Source organism: Cebus imitator, unplaced genomic scaffold (genome assembly GCF_001604975.1).
Source record: "Cebus imitator isolate Cc_AM_T3 unplaced genomic scaffold, Cebus_imitator-1.0 Scaffold75, whole genome shotgun sequence".
Classification (NCBI taxonomy): Eukaryota; Metazoa; Chordata; class Mammalia; order Primates; family Cebidae; genus Cebus; species Cebus imitator.
The window spans coordinates 6,567,213-6,588,921 of record NW_016107390.1 but is presented as its reverse complement, the minus strand read 5'-3'; the positions used below and the strand labels follow the sequence as shown (position 1 = coordinate 6,588,921).

Below are 21,709 nucleotides of genomic sequence, written 5' to 3'. Positions count from 1 at the left end.
TTTTTAGTAGAGATGCGGTTTCACCACGTTGGCCAGGCTGGTCTCGAACTCCCTTGTGATCCACCTACCTCAGCCTCCCAAAGTGTTAGGATTGCAGGCATGAGCCACCGTACCTGGCCACAATAATCTTTTCTATCTCGTATTAGGAATATATTCTTGCTAGATATTAACATGTCTGTTTTAGGTGAACAGTGTTGGTAATAGAAGCTTGTTATTCTCCTTTGTAGTAACTGAGCCCATGTGCATTGAGTAATTTATTTTTGGCTGATGAAACAGATGAAAAACATCTTTAATACCAACATAAAATATGCATGACCTGAAGAGGCAAAAAACTGATGGATGAACTTGTTTTTCCCCAGAAATAATAGAGCATTCTAGATAATGTGCTTTAAATTTCCAATAACGGCCACAGCCTATTTTAGTAATGGGTTCTGCTGGTTGAAATTACAGGTATAAGTGGTGTATTTAGGATTGTCCAACGTGTGCTCCTGTTTTTCTTAGATACTGGCCATTGACAAAGACAATGACAACAGCCATTAAAACATGGTGCACATTGAAGAGGGCATGAGATTTTGCCCAATCTGGGCTCGTGTATAGTATCAGCCAAAAACAAATGAAAAATGCAGCAGGGTGTCTGCAAATATACACATAATACATCCATGCTTATAGATGCATGCCATTTAGGGAAAGACATCTAATGTATAGCCATTTCGGATGGTCTGTTTTAGTGTTATTGCTTTCTGGGTATTAGCACAATTATGGAAAAGTAAAAATTACACCCACAGCTCGTCATCAGTATGAATGGCTTTCTTTTCTGAAAGATGGTTCACAAAAGAATGCTAATGAACACGTACGATGCTACATGCATCTTTAGAACAGGCGAGAGAAAAGGAGGAAGTCATCTTCGTGATGACACAGGCTGCCTAGTGAGTGACCTCACAACTAGAAATAATTAATATATGACTCTGCTTTTGATGGAAATTAAATTTGGATATCTTAATAAACCCAAACCTTATCAACTTAAGGTCCATTCATCTTTTCCCTAGATATTTAAAACAAACCTAAAAATAATGTGCAAATATTACCCTTTAGAATATTGATGAAATTCTGCTAAGCTCTTTTTCATTCTATTCAATGCTGTTTAACTCAGTGACATAATTGAGACTGAGAGTTGGCCATCTGCAAGGTACTTTGCCAAATGTTGAAATGCTGAGATTATATTACATATAAGAGATAAGTCCTACATCTCCTTGCCTTACTGAGCTACAATTTTGTACCCTAATATGAGATTCCGATCATTTTTGAATCATAATTCAAATTCAAATAGCTTCAAATAAAATCAAAGTGATAATGCAATATAATGAGCTAATGGTCATATAATATGAGTTCGAAGTGAGACTGTGTGACATTTATTTTTCTGTTGTCAAGTATTCCAGCAAACTTGGTTCAAAAATGGTTTGAAAAGTTTATTGGTGCTACAAGTCTTCTTCTTCCTTCATTTCTTCTATTTTACCACCCACGTTTTTGTTATTATCATCTGATGTGCAGATTACGACAGTAATCTGATGCTGCAAACATATCCTGAGATCCTCCTAGCTTGTCCTCACTGCGGCGTAGATGAAGATGGCCCATGTGTAAATCCAGAGCACAGGCTATGTCCTTGATTACCTTCTTCTGTGCTCTGTTTCTCTCTCTGGCAACCTCCACAGCAGTCCTTGCCTGAATTTGCCGTCTTCAGATCCTCTTTCTGGTGCCACCTTTGCTCTGTCTCTCTCTCCTGCAGTGCCAGCTGCCCCACTATTTAGTAGATAGGCCACTTGCTTAGGCCTCTTCCTCTCCCTGCCTACTTTGCACTGCTTTAAGAAAAACTATCATCATTTATATTAAGGAACTAAGTGGAAAGCCAGATGTGTTCACTGAACAGTTAACGTGCATGAGCAGAATGAACCAGCTTAGGCACACATGTTAGTAGTATCCCCGGAGTGGTAATTTGTGTTCATATCTGTCCTCTTGCAAAGTGTAAGCTTCCTATGAGCAGGGGCTTTGTCTTAGCTATCCATTCTGAGAACAAAGAGCCTGGCAAACAGTAGGTTCCCAATAACTGTTTTCTTTTTCGTTGTTGTTGTTGGATAAAAGACTCCAGTGGTGCTTGAATACATGGGTGCCCTTGGGTTGTAAGTTATCATACAGAGCCCCCAGGCTGGTCTCTGGCTGAGGTCTCATAGCTCCTGGCATAAACCCAAAACTTCATATTTATTGGAAGAGTACTGTGGGAAATGTGCTTTGGGAACAGTACTTTGGGAAATGCTATAGAAACTTATGTCCCTGGCATACGTAGCTGCAGGGAGGACATTTCCCACTTGGGGGAGTGTGTACTCAGCAGTCCCACAGCATTCCTTAGGAACCCCAGGGCTGCACTGGACACTCTATGACAAAAACCCATGATACAATTCAGGGCTCACAGAACTTGAGCAGCAACTTAAGAACTAACGATGCTACCAGGGGAAAAATGAAGATATATTGGCCAAACTAAATTAGGCTACATGGTCTGATACACTGCCCACTGATCGATTTACATCATGCTGCAGCGAAACGAAAATTGCTTTCTCAGGCAAGTCATCATCACCTCCAGTTTCAATAAAATAAGATGGATAGCCATATCTGCCAACTACAGAATGACAAATGAGATGGTTTCAGGTCCACCGCAGAAGAAAGAAGAGAAAAATAGTTCATCTTTGAGCAGACTTACTTCATGTGCTTGCTGGTAATATCTACGGTGGGGAAACTCAATGACCAGTTTATAAATTATTTTCACTGAAGGTGTAGTAGGAATTTTTTTTTTAAGACAGCATCTCGCTCTGTTGCCCAATGGCACGATCTCAGCTCACTGCAACCTCCGCCTCTCAGGTTCAAACAATTCTCCTTCCTCAGCCTCCTGAGTTGGCGGGATCACAGGCAGGTGCCGCCACCACACGCGCCTAATATTTTTGTACTTTTAGTAGAGACAGGGTTTCACCATAATGGCCAGGCTGGTCTCGAACTCCTGACCTTGTGATCTGCCGGCCTCAACCTCCCAGAGTGCTGGGATAACAGGCGTGAGCTACCGCACCTGGCTGTAGTCGGCATTTTTCAGCAGAGTTTACCTATATTAGTGTATCTGTAATCCCAAGCAACAGAATCCACAGCACTCAACCACCAAAGAATATGCACAAAGTCTTTCTTTAAGGTAAATTCACAGAGGCAGAGATATAAAATCAAAACTTCCTTCTCATAAGTTCCCAGTCTGCTTGTGTCCTATGATGAATGTTTTGCAAAGCCGATAATCTGCTTCGTTATGACGGTGTTTATGTAAATTGAGGGTCTGACTCACTCCGTGGAGCGCTTACCATGCCTACAGCTTCATTAGTATATACATCATCTAGAAAATGACCTTTCTGAATACTCTAAGGTTGTCTCTACTTTATTGTGGTAGAAACTGATATCAAGGGAAGTGAAAGTATGGACAGTCAAGCTGTCTTTTTTAAGCACAAAAGAGTATCACACAACCCGACACTTGATCAAAACTGAATACAGGTTGATGAATGAATGATTTAGAAACTAGTATAATGGTATATAAAAACAATGCTATAAATGTAGCAGATGCCACCAGGTCAGTTTTCTTTATTGGTATTATTTAAGGGGAACAAATCCAGTGGCAAGTTTATACGTTTTCTTTTTAGGTGTTCCAGGACCCTTTCCAAAATAGCCTATTTACACTACTGTGCGTGTAGGTCCAATTATAAAGTCCAAAGTGCTCAGCCAGGAGTGACATGGCTCAACCCTGAACAGAACCAAGGTCCAGCCCAAACGTGCCAGGAATGGGCAGCTGAGGGACGGCCCAAGAGGATTCAATACTGTACTACCCTGCTCCTACCCTGGCTCCATAGCTGGGCTGGGTCTGTGTTTCCCAAACGTGGCATCTGTATTATTCACAGGTTTACACTGCATGCAGAGGGTAGTTCCCAGCTCACAGTCTTGGTGGCTATTAGAGGATGGAGTGAAATTTCACACTAGATTTTACATTTAATAAAAATCAAGTTAAAAATCATTTGACCGGCCGGGTGCGGTGGCTCAAGCCTATAATCCCAGCACTTTGGGAGGCCAAGGCGGGTGGATCACGCGGTCAAGAAATCGAGACCATCCTGATCAACAAGGTGAAACCCCATCTCTACTAAAAATACAAAAATTAGCTGGGTATGGTGGCGTGTGCCTGTAGTCCCAACTACTCAGGAGGCTGAGGCAGGAGAATTGCTTGAACCCAGGAGGCAGAGGTTGCGGTGAGCCGAGATCACGCCATTGCACTCCAGCCTGGGTAACAAGATCGAAACTCCGTCTCAAAAAAAAAAAAAAATCATTTGACCAGGGTCTGGAAACCATCCACTGTCTTCAACAGTGTCTTAAATTAAACAATTTTAGTTTCCCGGAAAGTAGCTACAGTTCTTCACTGACTAAAGACTAATTGGTAGTGGAGGTCTGTTATTAATGGGTAATACACTGGTTTTGGAAATCAGGAATACAACATCTGAAGAATACAACATCTGATTCCCACCTTCCAGAATAAGTTATTTTTCCTTCTAGTGTATGCTCTTGCATTAAGGAAAAATAAAGATACAAAACAGAGAAAAAGAGATAGATACCTCTTCTCTTGTAAATTTACATTCCAGTTAACTAAGCAGTTCAATGTTTTATGAAAAGAAAATCAATATATAACTTGGATTTTATCATACTATAACCTATAAAAGCAATGAATAAATACATAAGCAACAACCTAAATGTCTATTAATAGATGGTAAGACAAATTATAGGGCATATCCACTCAAAGGAATTTTGCGTGGTTAATAAGTAGAATCTTGTAGGAGAAGAGCCAATTATTTGGAAGACATTTACAATGCATTTTAAGTGAATAAAGAATGTTTCAAAAGAATATTTAAATATAATTAAATTCTTAAATATTTATATTTATTAATATAATGTTTTCATATTAATAAATGCTAATTGTAGCTATGTCTGGGTAGAGAGAGTGGTCTAGAGGTGAAGAAAGAGAGGTTCAGCAGTTTAAATGCTTTTTGAAAATTGTTATTATAATTATTATTATTTTTGTAGAGACAGGGTCTCGCCATGTTGCCCAGGTTGGTCTTGAACACTTGGACTAGAGCTATCCTCCTGCCTCAGCCTCCCAAAGTGCTGGGATTACAGGCATGAGCCACTGTGCCCAGCCTTCAATGATTTTTTAAAATTCACATGGTGAGAAAATATAGGACTAGGTTTCAAACCTGAATAGAAACACACCAAATTCCTTCACCCAGGCTCTTTTTACCATGTTACCACTTATATAATCTGAATAAGGTTGTATTAACCAGTGATTCCATAGTGGGTTTAGATAAATCATTTAATTTTATGTAACCAAAAGAACATTCTAAAAAAAAACTAAGCATTGTATCCTCTTAGTTTTAAATTTCATAAAAGAGGGTTTATGTTTACATTTTCTCCTATCAACATTTCAACAATTGAGTTACACAGTTAAAAACAGACTTGGGCCAGGCACAGCGGCTCACACCTGTAATCCCAGTACTTTGACAGGCCGAGGTGGGCAGATCACTTGTGGTCAGGAGTTCGAGACAACCCTGGCCAACATGATGAAACCTCGTCTCAACTAAAAACACAAAAAATGAGCCGAGTGTGTTGGTGAGTGTCTGTAGTCCCAGCTACTCAGGAGGCCGAGGCCAGAGAATTGCTTGAACTAGGGAGGTGGATATTGCAGTGAGCCAAGATTGAACCACTGCACTGCAGCCTGGGTGACGAGTGAAACTGTGTCTCAACAACAACAAAACAGATTTGATCCTAAAGATCAACTGACTTCAGAGTCGACCCACTCCTGTTAAATTTCTCTCACGGAGTTGCCACCGTTTCTTGTCATTCCCTGCAGTCTCCAGTGCACAGTTAGTAGCTCAGTGCACTAGCACCCATACACCAGGACAGAGGGGATGGGACGGGCAAGGAGGCATCATCTTTTTTCTATTGATTCTTTTAAAGCCTCTACAGATAATTGTCTTCATTAGGAGAGGGTGAAAATATTTCCCAACAGAGATTAGATTAGGTGAACCCCTAGGCATTCAACATTAATACTCCCTAATATTCATTTTCACTTTACGACTTTTGTAGCCCAGAGTCAGGCTGATGTAATTTCCACTTCACACAAAGTAAAGACAGGAGGTGAGTCACATATGGTTGGCATTGATTATGAATCTTGATTGAAGGTGTGGCTAATCAGTCATCCTATCCTGTTTTCCCTTGTTTCCTATCTGTCCCTCTTTAATGTCTGTGTAGCAGACAGATGTTATGGTTTTTCTTATCATCTTTTCTTATCCTATTTTTGAGGCAGAGTTTCATTTTGGTGCCCAGGATGGAGTGCAATGGTGCGATCTTGGCTCACTGTAAACTCTGCTTCCGGGGTTCAAGCAATTCTCCTGCCTCAGCCTCCTGAGTAGCTGGGATTACAGGCATGCACCATCACACCTGGCTCATTTTTGTATTTGTAGTAGAGATGGGGTTTCACTATATTGGCCAGGCTGGTCTAGAACTCCTGATCTCAGGTGATCCACTGGCCTTGGCCTCCCAAAGAGCTGGGATGACAAGTGTGAGCCACCTCACCCAGCAGATGCTACGATATTTTAATGGTTGAAAAAGTGGTGTCAGATTTGATGATGGTGATGAAGAAAATAATTTTCATAATTCTTAAAGCCTATGAACTTTATTGAAAGAGAATAAAGTCAACTTAATAAAAATAACATTTAAAGGTATGAAAGGACAGAGTAACCCTTGAAACACCAACCTTAAGAGACTTCTCTGACAGCAAGAAAAATAAAGAAATAAGAGAGTAAACAACAAGAAATGAAAAGGAGCTTTCTTGAGACAGCAAATCACAATGTGGGCATTACACAAATGTGAGTTCTTTTTATCCTACCCATTTTAGGATTAATGAAAAGAATGAGAGTAATCTATAAAGAGTAATGGATTTAAAGTAAAAAAACAAAGCTTGCTTCCGGTTCCGGCTGTAACACTCAACAGCTGAGACACGGCAAAGGTGAGCTCCTCTCACCATTCCCCCATTTTTCTGTCTGTGAAAAGGAGGTGACACCTGCCTGACCACCTCCCGGGATTGTTGTGCATGTGAACGATGACCAAAACAACAACAAAACAAACAAAAAGGAAGCCATATTTTTTGGACGAGTGAAAGTGCAATGCAATCCTCAGATGTTTATTATAATTTTTCTCTAAAGTACCAGTATGTGTTTATGAGTCTGGGTAACTAACAAAACCTCCCTGGAATGGCTGACTAGCAAAATATTTTTGTCTCTGGGGTGAAACAAAAACAATGCCATTTTTCTAACCTCGGTTATAAAAACCCTAGTCTGGAACATGTAAATCAACTTACTAAAATAGGCACGAATTGGAAATGGATTCCGACTGGGGAGGAGGGTGTCATCAGGTGTCAAGATTTATTTATTTTTTGTCAGTTGTGAGAATGTCAAAGAGCAGGGTGGATCCTTGGAAATAGCATCAGGGAACAAAATACATTTGGAGTCAGTCCCGGCTCCTTCACTAACTATGTGCCTCTGAAAAAATTATGCACCTCCTTTGACTTTTCAAATTTTTTACCTATAAAATGGGGAAAATCATGGGCATAATAATACCTACCTTACAGAGTCAGCATATGGATTAAATTAAATTAGATAATACTATAAGTGCCCAGTGCAGAGCCCGGTACATGGCAGATACTCAAAGAATGTGAGTTGTTGACTCATTTTCCCACATTATTTTCCTAGACTACATACTTGTTTAGGAAATTTAAGAAATTCCATTTATTTCTTGGATACTGTTGACCATGTAGCCTCCGTGTATGTACCAGAGCAACCTGTGTAGAAGATTCCTTTAAAATCTTTACATAAATTCTGTCTTTACTCCATTAAGTCTATCTGATTATGATAAAAATCACTCATTCTTTATCTTATGTTAAATCATTTTATTGAACCTATAAAGATGCCTCATAAAATTTAGGATGTGAAGACCTAAGATGCTTGATACAGCTGCTGATCCTTAAGTTATAAAATATGGAACATTAAACCATGGGGAAATTCAGAGACCTTTTCTAATTTCCTTACTCCATTTATTCAAAATAACACCCAAATAAAGGTACTAAATAACAAAGATCACATTTTATTTTTCTGGATGGAAAAGGATTCACACTAAACAACAGTGTCTGAAAATCTGAAAATTATTATTGTGGCGTGTGTGTGTGTGTGTGTGTGTGTGTATGGAAGGTACTTGTTTTCCTTCAATAATTCCATTTTTTTTTTAACCTCTCTTTAAGAAGGTGGTTGCTCTTTTTGGTCTACTGAAATTCTACAAATCCAGTTAAATATTACTTCCGGGAATTCTCAGATTACATACTGGCCCTCCCTCATCACCCTAACACCCAATAGAAATTGTTTTTTTTCCCCTTGTACATCCTAACATTTTGTTTATACCACTGGGTTGCAATCCAGCTCTACCCTGGATGTCCAACCTTTTGGCTTTCCTAGGCCACATTGCAAGAAGAATTATCTTGGACCACACATAACATATACTGACACTAATGATAGCTGATAATCTTAAAAAAAAGGTCTGTGCGTAATTTTTATAATATCCACCACCACAGATAAGCAAAAAAGTCCTTGCATTCAAAGGGTTGGACATGGCTGCCAGTCTATGCTTTCTACATGGTCCCAAGACATAGCCCACGTTTTAGAATAGAGGTGGCATTTGTGTGAATTTTGAGTGAAGGTGTGGATGAGCAGTCCTCCCTTCCCTTTATTTCCTATTGGTTGTTTCTTAAAGTTTGCAGTGTGAGACCATATGGTGCTATTTTAAGAGTCTGACAAGTGGGTTAGATATGACGTTGGAAGAAAGACAACCATTTGACTTCCCCTTTCCTTCTTCCCCAGCTTACATCACTATTTTAAATTATATCACAGAAATTTCCATTAGAATTTCGAGACCACACATTCTGTCAGCATTATGTTTGAAAAGGATTAATTCGAAATGCTTCTTAAACAATACACAGAGTACCTTACAATATCTGATAGTCACTTTCTCCAGCAAAATCTTTGAGAATTTTTTGACATTGTCCTTATTACCCCACGGTGGCTTATGAGGCATGCTTCAGAAAATTCTATATTAAAGAACAGAGGTTCCAATAGTGCCAACCAAAATTTCGTATACAATGTGATTAATTCCTGGAGTCTGTCATTCTCCATCCCTTTAATTGATGCAACCACATTGAATATTCATAGGAATAGATAGTGTTCACAGGAATATATACTGTTCTTTCAAATACTCTGTGTACTGTTGCAATGATAATTCACAAGTAGAACTGAATAACATTCCCACCACAAGGATCCTTGAAGGAAACAAAAGCCATATCTTTGTTGAATCCAGTTGGCTCACATTTCCACACACATAACTCCACTGAACTGGCCATCACAGCAAAAGCCACAACACACACATACAGCAGCATGGAGCTAACCACACAGCTCAACAGACAATGCAGACAAACTTGAGTATAAACCAAGATTTTTCTACCTCTTTTCATAACAGGTTAGTGCTGGCCCTCAGTGTTGGTGTACAGTTTTTATGGCATGGGAAAATAGGGATGTTTCTGCCCTATAAAAATAAATGTGTTGAAGGCTTTAGTTTGAGCTTACACAATGTCAGAAAGTTCCAAAGGTACTGGCACAATACAAAAAAAAAAAAAGAATCTTACAAACAAATATATATCATCAGAACACATGGCAAGATACTGAGAAAACACAGGTAGAGAAAACTACTGTTTTCTCGGGTGATTTATGCAAAGTTTTCAGCACCTTCCTGAAAAATAAGGAATAAGAAAGGCAGGCTAGTGGGTCTTTGGTGGGGCATATCTTTTCACCAACCACCACTCATAAAATCTTTAACTTTAAACTGCTTGGTAAATCATTTTTTCTCTGCAGAAGGAAAAAGCACACAACTCTCACTGTTCTTAATCTTTTAAGTCTCAGGAAGGGCTAAGGGAAAGAGCATAGAAATGCATGCACTATTTTTCATAAAGAAAGGAATATAAGGAATAAAAATAAAAATATAAAGAATAATTATTATTCCTTCCTTTTATATATCGTAATATAAACTTCCTTCCAAACTTTAGTTCTGTACAGATACTTGTTCTCATATAACATCTTTTTCTACTCTGGAAGGGGATGGGACAGAAAGTTAAGCAGGAAACAGGAAGTTCTGAATTTGAATAAAAGAAACACTTTTGCTGTTATCAAGAAATCAAGGTGGGCATCAGGGCTAGAAATAGGGAAATTGAAAAAATTTCATTGGACTTAATGATTCATAATTCCTCAAAAAAATAAAACTTACCACATTCTGTGCAAATTTTTCAAAAGATGTTCTGCGATCCATAGAGTTTCCAGACTTAACGTATGTGGGGTAGGATAGGGTGAAGGGAAATAAGGGAAGGTTGAAAACAAAAAAAGAAAGCAAGGAAAACAGCAGAAAAAGACAGGATAATGAAATGATGCAACACCAAATCCATGTTCTAAATCAGAGTGCGCACGGAGGTGGGAGAGCCACCAAGGGAGACTTCTTCTCAAAGGACATGGGGCTCTGCTTTCATTAGTGCTAACACCAGATACTTTCCTTGTACAAACGAAATGGAGTGATTCAAGCAAAATCAAATTAAGCCGAAATGAAGTAAATATGTGAAGCCTTTATAGTGACATTTGCAAAGCCTAAATACTTAAAAGTCTGGCAGCATATCCTCAGAGTATCCTCAAAACTTTTATCAGAAAAAAATTTCTGTTGACAACATAATTCTATAGAGTATTAATGTCTAATAGAACTTTCCAAAAGGATGGAAATTTCATTCTATGCTGTCCAATACAGAAGCGTCTAGCTGTGGTTATTGAGCACTTGAAATTTGGCTGGAACTTTATATAATTTTAATTAACTAAGATGTAAGCAGTCTCATGTGGCTAGTGACTGCTGTAGTGGATGGTGTTACTACAAAGCATCCATTGCCAGTTGTAAAGGCTTTTAAAAATCTTACTAGCCTGCATGATAATCATGAATTACACAAAATTACAATTTAAACTCAGAATTTCAAGAAGGTATGAACTATTTTAAGATAAAAAATAATGATGTTGATACTGATGTCCAGATTTTCTCTTCCCTGTTCTATTGACTACCTAAGGAGTTATGAACAAGAGAGACATTGATTATTAACATTATTGAATAATGAGGTCTACTACAATGCTCCTATAATCTGCTTGGCTACCATTCTAGGTGTTTAAAATTCATCTCAGGGATATTAAGTGATTCAGGATAAATGCCAAATGAAAATATTCAGAAGCAAACATTCCTATATTTTGTCATCTATTATTGAAAAAGGTGAGTCTACTTTCAGTTATGAGGTCTGTGGTTCAAAACATACCTTCTAGCTTACTAAACAAAGAAACCCCTCTTCAAGTTTTCGACCTAATGACATTGTTACTTTCTTTTTTTTTTTTTTTTAATTTTGATTCCATGAAACTAGGCATACAGAAGACTAACATGAAACATGAAAACAAGCTTCTAATAAATTTTGCAAAGCATGAACATCTGCAGAAACAAACAAACAGAAAGTAATACAGTAAACAATAAACAAACAAAAACAACTTAAATAGCCCTTATAAAATGCAAAGGTTTGGGGGAGGGTCTTGGAGTATGTTCACTTACCATTAGTCCAATACTCTGGATTCAGCAGAGGTAATTACTCCAAATAATTATAACTGAGAACTAGGTCAAGAGAAAACAACTCACAAAAAAACAATACCTTTTTCTTTGCCTGTAGAAGCTCCTGATAGGCACTGGATCTTATAAAACGTGGGTATGAATCACTTTTCATCAGTTTGTAAATGTGCTCCTAAAAAGAAATAATGGTTGAGGTGCTTCTTTAGTATTTCTTGGGAAAAGTAATAATAGAGACCAAATCTAGTAGCAGCACAAAAACAGTAACAGTAATAACAATGTTGGTTAGAATACCTTCTGTTTACAGGACATTTAGATCTTCAAATTCATTATCTCATTCATGGATCATTGTTTAAATTGGTTTAGGAGCTACTGAGGAAGGAAATCACATCCGGTCATTAAAAAAAAGGAATTTGGAGGCCGGGCGCGGTGGCTCAAGCCTGTAATCCCAGCACTTTGGGAGGCTGAGGCGGGTGGATCACGAGGTCAAGAGATCGAGACCATCCCGGTCAACAAGGTGAAACCCCGTCTCTACTAAAAATACAAAAAACATTAGCTGGGCATGGTGGCGCGTGCCTGTAATCCCAGCTACTCAGGAGGCTGAGGCAGGAGAATTGCCTGAACCCAGGAGGCGGAGGTTGCGGTGAGCCGAGATCGCGCCATTGCACTCCAGCCTGGGTAACAAGAGCGAAACTCCGTCTCAAAAAAAAAAAAAAGGAATTTGGTTAACAAGATGTTGTAAAATAACTTCAGATCAAGTTACTGACTTATATAGATCACTAGAGAATATAACTAAATTCACTGTCTCTTAAAATTACTCTAGGCCTGAAGTGGGTAATGTGAAGTCAGACTGAGTAATCATCCCGGATGCCTTTGGCCTCTATATTTACTGGGAGGGTGCCAACTGCCCAGATGAATCAAATCATCTCTTTGGTACAAAATTGCATGGAAAATTGTCTTCCACACCCACTTTGGGTCAGAGCACAAGTCCCAAAATAAATTTTGTGACATTTAATTGCTAAATCTCCAAATCTGTGTGCTCTTTTTTATTACTTATTCAGTGACACCTTAGGTAAATATTGGATCATTCACCCCTAAGAAGTTTGCAAAATTCTGTTTTGATGATGAATTTTGGTAGATAAAGAAGTCAAAGAAAGAAAAAAGGTACTCATTCAATTCAATCTTGACCCAATCTAGGGAGATTCTACTCTCGTCTACTGAAGCTCAGGAAGCTTACATGTGCCTTGATCTTCCTAGTCTAGTGAAATATCAGTTAGGTGTAGAGCTTCAAACTATTGGAGAGTATTCTGGATGTCCCAATTTTTTTTGTTGTTGTTGCTTGAAGAAAATATATGTTTTTTTTTCTTTTTTTTTGAGACAAAGTCTTGTTCTGCTGCCAGCCTGGAGTGTAGTGGCATGATCTTGGCTCATTGCAACCGCCAGCTCCCAGGTTCGAGCAATTCTCCTGCTTAAGCTTCCTGAGTAGCTGGGATTACAGGCACTGGCCAGCATTCCTGGCTAATTTTTGTATTTTTAGTAGAGACAGGGGCTTCACCATGTTGGCCTGCCTGGTCTTGAACACCTGACCTCAGGTGATCCACCTGCTTCAGCCTCCCAAAGTACTGGGATTACAGGCGTGAGCCACTGCTCCTGGCCCTAGAAAATAGGTTTTAAAAAATGACTCCAGTTCTCTGGTCTTAAACATAACAGCAATCATTTGAAGTTACTCTAAATCTATTTAAAGACATTCAGGATTAAGTCTCAAGACCTAGCCCAAGGGTGAATCTTCAAAAATTTTTTAAGTTTGGAACTATATGGGAATTTGTTTGAAAAGTAGGCAAATGGCTGACTTTGGAGTTAAGCATTCTAAGATTCAGATCCTACCTTGCTCAAGAACTACCACTTACAAATAGAATACATTTAGGCCAATTTTCATCTCTCTGATCCTTAATTTTCTAATCTAAAAAATAGTATTGTTGTGATGATTAAAGGAATAATAAATGTGTAGCGAAGCATGGGGGTGCATAGCAAGTGCTCAAATATACTTGGGTATACGGCAGGTACTCTTTTTAAGTGCTTTTCGATATTAGGTAATTTAACCCTTACACAGCGTCTATGGGATTGGTAACCATTGCGTCCATTTTACAAGATGAAGAAATTTTGAGGCATGGAGAAGTGGTCGCAGAGCAAAGCTGAAATCAGAACCCAGGCAATTTACCTTAAGATAGGATTTCTTTTAAAACCACACACACACACACAAACTAGAATTAAATATCTGAGCTTAACTGAAAAATCTAGGGCCGAGTGGTAATGTTTTCTATAGATAATATTATTTTTTCTTTAAGAAAAGAGGATCCTATTAGGCAAGAATATTTTTAAATGACACTGATAACCAAAAAAAAAAAAAAAAAGTTCTTTTTTAAATCTCAGGAAGGACATTCCAAACATTTTACACATTGCTGGCTCTACAAAGATGCTTGACATTTTATCTTGGACTGAAGGAAAGAAAAATCAGCAGAGAAGTGAGCAATAGGGCCAGAATTTCTGGCCTGCTCTCTGTCATGTGTCTCTCCAGAGTGTAATTATTTCTACATCGGAGACCACGGCTGAACCACATGTGATAGGTATCCAGTTAGCTGTTAAAATCCATGTTAGTTTTCTACACAGTTGCTGATTTTTTTTAAATGAAAGCCAAGGGGAAATATATTTTCTACAGAGAGTGGAAATAAGAAAGGATATTTGTGTATCTCACTCTTCGTCATCTGTATTTTATTTTAGTAATGTGTGTGTGTGTTTTTTAAAGGTACTTTTTAGAATTAATATTCTTCTCCAAAAGAAGTTTAAGAAATTATAAAGTATGCAGGTTCTGATTTAAAAACCAACTTCGACACATCATTAGGGAGAGGGTACAGTGACTCATGCCTGCAATTCCAACACTTTGAGAGGCTAAGGTGGGAGGACTGCTTGAGCCCAGCAGCTGGAGACCAGCCTGGGCAACATAGGGAGACCCACCTTGTCTCTACAAAACATATAAAAAAATTAGCCAGGCATGGTGGTGCATGCCTGTGGTCCCAGCTACTTGGGAGACTGAGGTGGGAGGATTGTTTTAGCCTAGGAGGTCGTGGCTACAGTGAGCCACGATCATGCCACTATACTGCAGCCTGGGTAACAAAGAGAGACCCTGTTTCCAAAAATAAAATAAAATATATATTTAAAAAACCACATTATTAGGAAACACTATTCCCTCATTACAAGTTTATTTTTCTTCTTGAGTATCAATATTTTTTGAGAGAAAGCAGAAATTCAAGTTGTTTCTACAGAGGGAATTAAGATCCAGTTTGAGAAAAGATTACTAAAACTTTGTCTTAGGAAGTTAGAATCAGTTTTCTTTTTTTTTCTTTCTGTAGGCTAAATAATTAACTTGAAAAATTAATAAACATCAGAATTTACAATTTGATTTTTTCACCACAGACAAAACTGGGTTGAGTTTGACAAAAGTTTAAACTAATACAGTTTGAATAATTTATAATAATGAATAATTAGGAATGTCAGAGTCTTAGGATCTCTATATTGAAGATGCCTTAAAGATGATAAATCTTTAAAAAAAATATTAAAATTTTTTTTTTACTTAGATGGGGTCATCATTAGATAGTGTTTGCTCACTTATTGGGGGACAAACAGAGTAGAAAATGAAGTAAAAGTTTTCAAATATTTCATATATGCCCCTTCACATAAAAATATTCAAACTTAGAAAATATTCCCAGGCTTAGCTGGGTACAGTGGCTCACACCTGCAATCCCAGCACTTTGGGAGGCCGAGGCGGGCAGATCACGAGGTCCAGAGATCGAGATCATCCTGGCCAACATGGTGAAACCCGGTCTCTACTAAAAATACAAAAATTAGCTGGACATGGTGGCCCATACCTGTAATCCCAGCTACTCGGGAGGCTGAGGCAAGAGAATCGTTTGAATCCAGGAGGCGGAGGTTGCAGTGAGCAGAGATCGTGCCACTGCACTCCAGCCTGGTGACACAGTGAGACTCTGTCTCAAAAAAAAGAAAAAGTAAAAGAAAATATTCCCAGCCTTTAAAAACTATTTAAAAAACTATGTCTTTGTTCCTTCCTAGATCAGTGAGAGTTATTTTACAGTTATTTAAATTGAAAATCTTAGAAACAGCTGCCATTTATAATGAAAATAAAATGAATATATCGAACTATCAACTTCTCAGAAGCACGTTTGTGATGTGAGGCCCACCATGCACCCACCTGAGCATCTTCAAACGTGTATCGTCCAGGTTCCTTCACGTTCTGTGTGGTTTTGTCATAACTCTTTGAATCCAAGTTAATGGCACTGGGGGCTCCCGGAGCCAGAAATTCTTGCCATATTTCCTGAACTCTTGAGGGCACTTCTTTAATAGGCCTTTTTTTCAGGTCCTCCACTGCCAGCCAGAATCTATGCAAAATGTGAGATCAGGTGTTTATTCTGATGGCCCATCAACTGAAGATTCTTGTGACATTTATGGATCATGCAGTTCACAGTGATGACTCCCAGCAAACTCACTTTCTCTGAGGACTTCCAATATCAGGGTGGTACTCACTTATTTTTTCCCCAGTAGTTGTATTCAAAGGTATAATCTTCTTTTGAAGGAATTATTAAAGACGATCTCTTCTAAGTGTTTGTTGTTAAAAGCAGATCTGCCAGAGCCCTGCATAACTTTAATTTTACCTAAGGAAAGTGGCATTGCCACCTGTTGACTGAAAATGAGGAGGAGTATGAAGGGCATTAAAGGTGCGGGGATATGGGCATCCAACTGGGAGGTAAAGCGTCCGTTACATTGTGTTTTTTGGATCTTCTGTTCATTTGAGCAATGAGGGCTCATATGGAGAGGCTTTTCTGTTCTAGTTGGTAAGGGAGTTACAAAGAAGCTTTGCTGGAGTTAAAAGAGACCTGGACATAGATCAGAAAATGCCCTGGCTGGGAAAATAAGAACAATTAATTAATGTCAAGCTAATTTAATTGAGAGAGGTATGGAATGACTGAAGCAGCAAGCTTTCACATGTAATTACTGGAAAAGTTTAAATGTGTAGAGGCATCATTGCAATTCAGAAGCCACTGAATACTATATACGGACTTACTTCTGAATATAAACTTACTGATAGCATACGTAAACTGATAAAACCTGGGAGTGTGTTTTGGTTGGTAATAGCAAGTGGCAAAGTCTAGTGAGAAGGGGCCACATTGTATTAACGGGTTACATTTCTTCAGTGTTTTGCTCTAGGTTAAAGCTTACTGGTTAGATCTCCAGAAATACTGTTTAAAAGATAAATGGGTATATCATAATTTGTTAATAGAAACAAACACCATATGTGAAAAAGGAACTGCTAGGGCTGTGTTATCTTCCATCAACACTTATCACTCTAATAGTGAAGGAAGACAGCCACAGAGACAGGAAACCTCCAGAGTCTTAGAGACTCCAGAGACTTAAGGCTCTTAAGACTTAAGGCTCCAGAGTCTTAAGAGAGGCACAGGTAATCAGCAGTACCTTCGCAGCTACTAAGCTTTAACTTGAGCATGAATAAATAATCAGAAGTCAGTAACGAAGCACGTGAGTTAAAATTAGCATATCAACTACCACTCAGTCTAGTGATTTCTGAGTTTTCATTTCCAGATTTTGTTTTCTTATAGATATGTGTAACAGAGGATAATCTAACTTGGACAATGCCTTAAACAGGAAACTAACACCATGACTTTTAGAAAGGAAGGCTGAAGACCATTACCCCTTAAAACACAGATTTAGACACTATGCACTCTAATAGGAATCCTATGCGTAATCCAAGGGAGCAGGAGTATTGAAATTAATAAATGCTCTGTCAAGTTCATTCCAGCACACTTTCAACACATAAATCAAAACAAAGTCTCTGTTCCCAAAGAATAAGTAAAGATAAACCATTTAGGCCAGACACAGTGGTGAACGCCTGTAATCCCAGCACTTTGAGAGCCTGAGGTGGACAGAGGTCAAGAGATCGAGATCATCCTGGCCAACATCATGAAACCCTGACTCTACTAAAAATACAAAAAAAAAAAAAANGTGGCTCACGCCTGTAATCTCAGCACTTTGGAAGGCTAAGGCAGGGGGATCACCTGAGGTCAGGAGTTCGAGAGCAGCCTGACCAACATGGTGAAGCCTTGTCACTACTAAAAATAGAAAGAAAAAATTAGCTGGGCGTGATGGTGCACACCTGTAATCCCATTTACTCAGGAGACTGAGGCAGGAGAATTGCTAGAACTCAGGAGGCAGAGGTTGCAATGAGCCAAGATCGTGCTACTGCACTCTACCCTGGTGATAGAGAGAGACTCCATCCCCAACAACCCCCAGAAAAGATAAATCATTTAAATGACCATAATACTAGCAAGCACATGAATGGCTCTCTAGGAAGAGAACAAACTAGACTGTCAGGGAATGCCAAGCGGGAAAAAAGCCTCTCTGCTGGGGCAAGTGCTGGACGGGAAAAGGGGGATCTAGAAAAAGCTATAATAAATCCTGTGACATCTGAAATGGGCCTGTGGGTTAATAACCACACCTACACTGACACGCAGGTGCAGGCACTGCTCAAAGTGATCCACCTCTATTAACTCATTTAATTCCCACAGTAACTATATAAAGCAAGTTCTATTATTTCCCTCATTTTAGAGGAGACTGAGCATATGAAGATTAAGCTGCTTATTTAAGTTTGTTCACTATTAGTGTCACGGCTGAGGTTTGCCCCCAGAAAATCTGCAGATGACACACTCACAGCTCTTGTCATCACTATCCTTCTTACTATCACCATTACTGTAATTATTGTAATAGCTTAATACAATGGAGGAGCTGGGTACAGCGGCATGCACCTGTGGTCCTAGCTACTCAGGAGGCTGAGGTGGGAGGATCACTTGAGTCCAGGAGTTCAAGGCTGCAGTGAGCTATGACAGTGCCACTGAACTGCAGCCTGGGTATCAAAGAAAGATCCCATCTCTCTTAAAAAAAAAAAAACAAAAAAACCCCCATATCCTTTATTTCATGATAGCTGGAACCTAAGAAAGTATTTTTTAATGTCTTTGATTCTTGATTTCCTCATCAGTAAAATGGGATGATAGTGCTTATTTCACTGGGTTTCCATTGGATTAATTAGTTTCCATTGGATTAGTTGATTAATTCCATTAACTTAAACTAATGATATAAATTACATAGAGGGCACTGAAAAGTACCTGGCATATTTTTAGGCACTCAAAGATAAAAATTCATATTACTACATTTTCTTAGCACTTGCTCTATGCTATATGTTTTGCCTGAAAAAAATGAATGTGGGAAATACATTTTAGAATTTCAAAGAGCAGAGGGCGTATCTGAAACATAAGTAGTTATGGAGAAGCAGTGCTTCCCTATTTTTCTCCTGTCCTAACATTTGAAAGAAATGCTCACATGAGTGACACACTCCCACTGCACGGAAAGTTATTTTAAGTGCTATTCACAACCCTGTTGGCCACTGGATTGTTTTGCCTTCTTCAGTGTGTGAAACGAAGCAGAGTAGGGCTCAGATTTGGGGAGCAGGGGACAGCAGCTTGGTACTGGTTTGTAGAAAACCAAGAATGCCACCTACCTGCAATCTGACCTCCTTAGCCATACTTTCTCAGCCATACTTTTCTCATCTAAAAAATGAGGCACTATTTACATTTCATGTTTCTTTTGGTGGTTACATGTGTGATGATCAGAAATAATGAATGCAAAATATAACATAGCATACTTAAAAGTAGTAAATAGAAAATATATTTTGATGTCTTGCAGGTATTCAAGAATTAATCTAATCTACATCTTTCATTTATCTACCTGTCTATACTTCCTAAGGAAACACATGATAGGCATACAGTAGATGCTCAAATATATATATGCATATATTATGTGTGTGTATATATAATGTGTGTATATACATAAGATGGTACAGCACTGAATGATTAAGATAAGAAACGATTAAAGCTTGAACTAGAAATTGGCAGTAATTCATTTCATGCTTTGAAACCTAGAATCCACATGCTATTCTCTTTTTCTAAAAGCATCTTCTGTCTCCCTGTTTTACCTGTTTATCTCCTTCCCATTGTGCAGCTCTCAGCCTAGAAGTGATTTCTCTTAGTATCCCTCTGCGGAGCTCTAACTCTGGATTAGGCATCCTCTGTGCTTCTCCCACCTAAACACCCATGATTTTGTGCTGTGATTTGTTTTCTTGTCTGTATCTACCAATTGACTGTAATTTTAATGAGAGAAAGAGATGCTTTTATTTGGCTAGGTGAGGCTGGTAAGGCTTATTACTTGTTTATTTACTCATGATGATACAAATGATATCAGCATATTTTCAAAAACTTAGAGAATGAGAGGAAAATCCATCTCCCCAACCACTAAAATGCCTAAAGTATTCTTTATCTCTGCTTTATTTTTACTGCATTATTTACTAATTCATTTATTTATTTATTGAGACACAGTTTTGCTCTGTTGCCCAGGCTGGAATGCAGTGGTGGAATCTCCGCTCACTGCAACCTCTACTTCCTGGGTTTAAGCGATTCTCATTCCTCAGCCTCCCCAGTAGCTGGGACTACAGGCATGTGCCACCATGCCCAGTTAAATTTTGTTTTCATTTCTTGTAGAGATGGAGTTTGCCATGTTGGCCAGGCTGGTCTCAAATTCCTAGCCTCAAGAGATCCACCTGCCTTGGCTCCCAAAGTGCTGGGATTATAGGCGTAAGCCCCCATGCCTAGCCTGTTAATGCATTCTTGCACCTGACAATGTGACCTCAATATAGAAAACATTATTAGTAGGCTCAGTAAATAATTTTAGCAACTTTAGCAGCAAGATCTTGCAAAAGCCCAGGCAGGAAAGGTTCCCATAAATTGGAAGGAGAATGGAAGCTGCATGCCAGCAATCCATGCTAGGCACACACGGAGAGTTAAACCCCTCCAGGTTCTGCCTGTGGTCATCTTGCTCCATCCATGCGACAGGTGTCAGCATCCTACATCTTTCTGAATGGTTTGGGATTGCTACCTGTCAAATCTCCTGAAAAGAATGTGACAATGCCTGGCACTACTTAGTTCCAATGAAAATAAATGAATGCTGAGACCTTTCGGCAAATGAAGTTTACAGGACTGCATAAGTCATGGAAAAGTAAAAATTGGGTATCAGGCTTCAAAAGAATAATGAATGAAAGAGCTCATGGGAAAACAGTCTTACATAGTGGAAAGTTGTCACTCACTTCAATGATGTTAAATAGAGCTATTAAAATCCACTCTAATGTCTTATATTTAAAATGCAATTTTCAGATCCTCCTTATGTTAGCTAATTTAAAAAATATATAAGGATGATGTTTACAACAGATGGGCAGAATGGCTGTCCCTGTCTCACGAACAGCTCAATGCTGTGCTGCTTTCAATTGCACTGTGGCTATTATTCAGATGTGCAAAGAGAATGAAACAGCCCAATAGTTTGGTTTCAGCTTATTGGATATAGCTGCCCAGTCTCTTCTCTAACTTGCTTGAGAAGCGACATACAGAGATAAGCAACACTGACAAAGAGGTGATATTTTAATGGAACTTCATAAATGTTACTGGCCAGTCTCCACTTTGCCAAAGATGGTTCTCTGTATTGTATTTCTTTAGAGAGCCCATTTCAAAGTCACCAAATTTGTATAGTTAAAACCTCTGGAGACACAGAGACAGTGTAAAAATAAGTTATAAGAAATTGATATGCCAGGCGCGGTGGCTCACGCCTGTAATCTCAGCACTTTGGAAGGCTAAGGCAGGGGGATCACCTGAGGTCAGGAGTTCGAGAGCAGCCTGACCAACAT

The 21,709-nt window shown here is 38.8% G+C and overlaps 1 protein-coding gene across 1 annotated transcript in view; it reads right to left on the bottom strand.

Moving 5' to 3' along the window:
* The window catches only part of RGS7 (regulator of G protein signaling 7), a 532,072-nt gene that overhangs the window by 13,516 nt on the left and 496,847 nt on the right, over nucleotides 1-21,709 (bottom strand). Inside the window, exons 14-16 of the mRNA XM_037739855.1 lie at nucleotides 16,109-16,298; nucleotides 11,930-12,019; nucleotides 9,661-9,741 (exon numbers count right to left, since the gene is read on the bottom strand). Of these exons, the coding sequence (XP_037595783.1) occupies nucleotides 9,667-9,741; nucleotides 11,930-12,019; nucleotides 16,109-16,298 (355 nt within the window). The 3' untranslated portion in view covers nucleotides 9,661-9,666. The remainder of the gene's footprint in view (nucleotides 1-9,660; nucleotides 9,742-11,929; nucleotides 12,020-16,108; nucleotides 16,299-21,709) is intronic.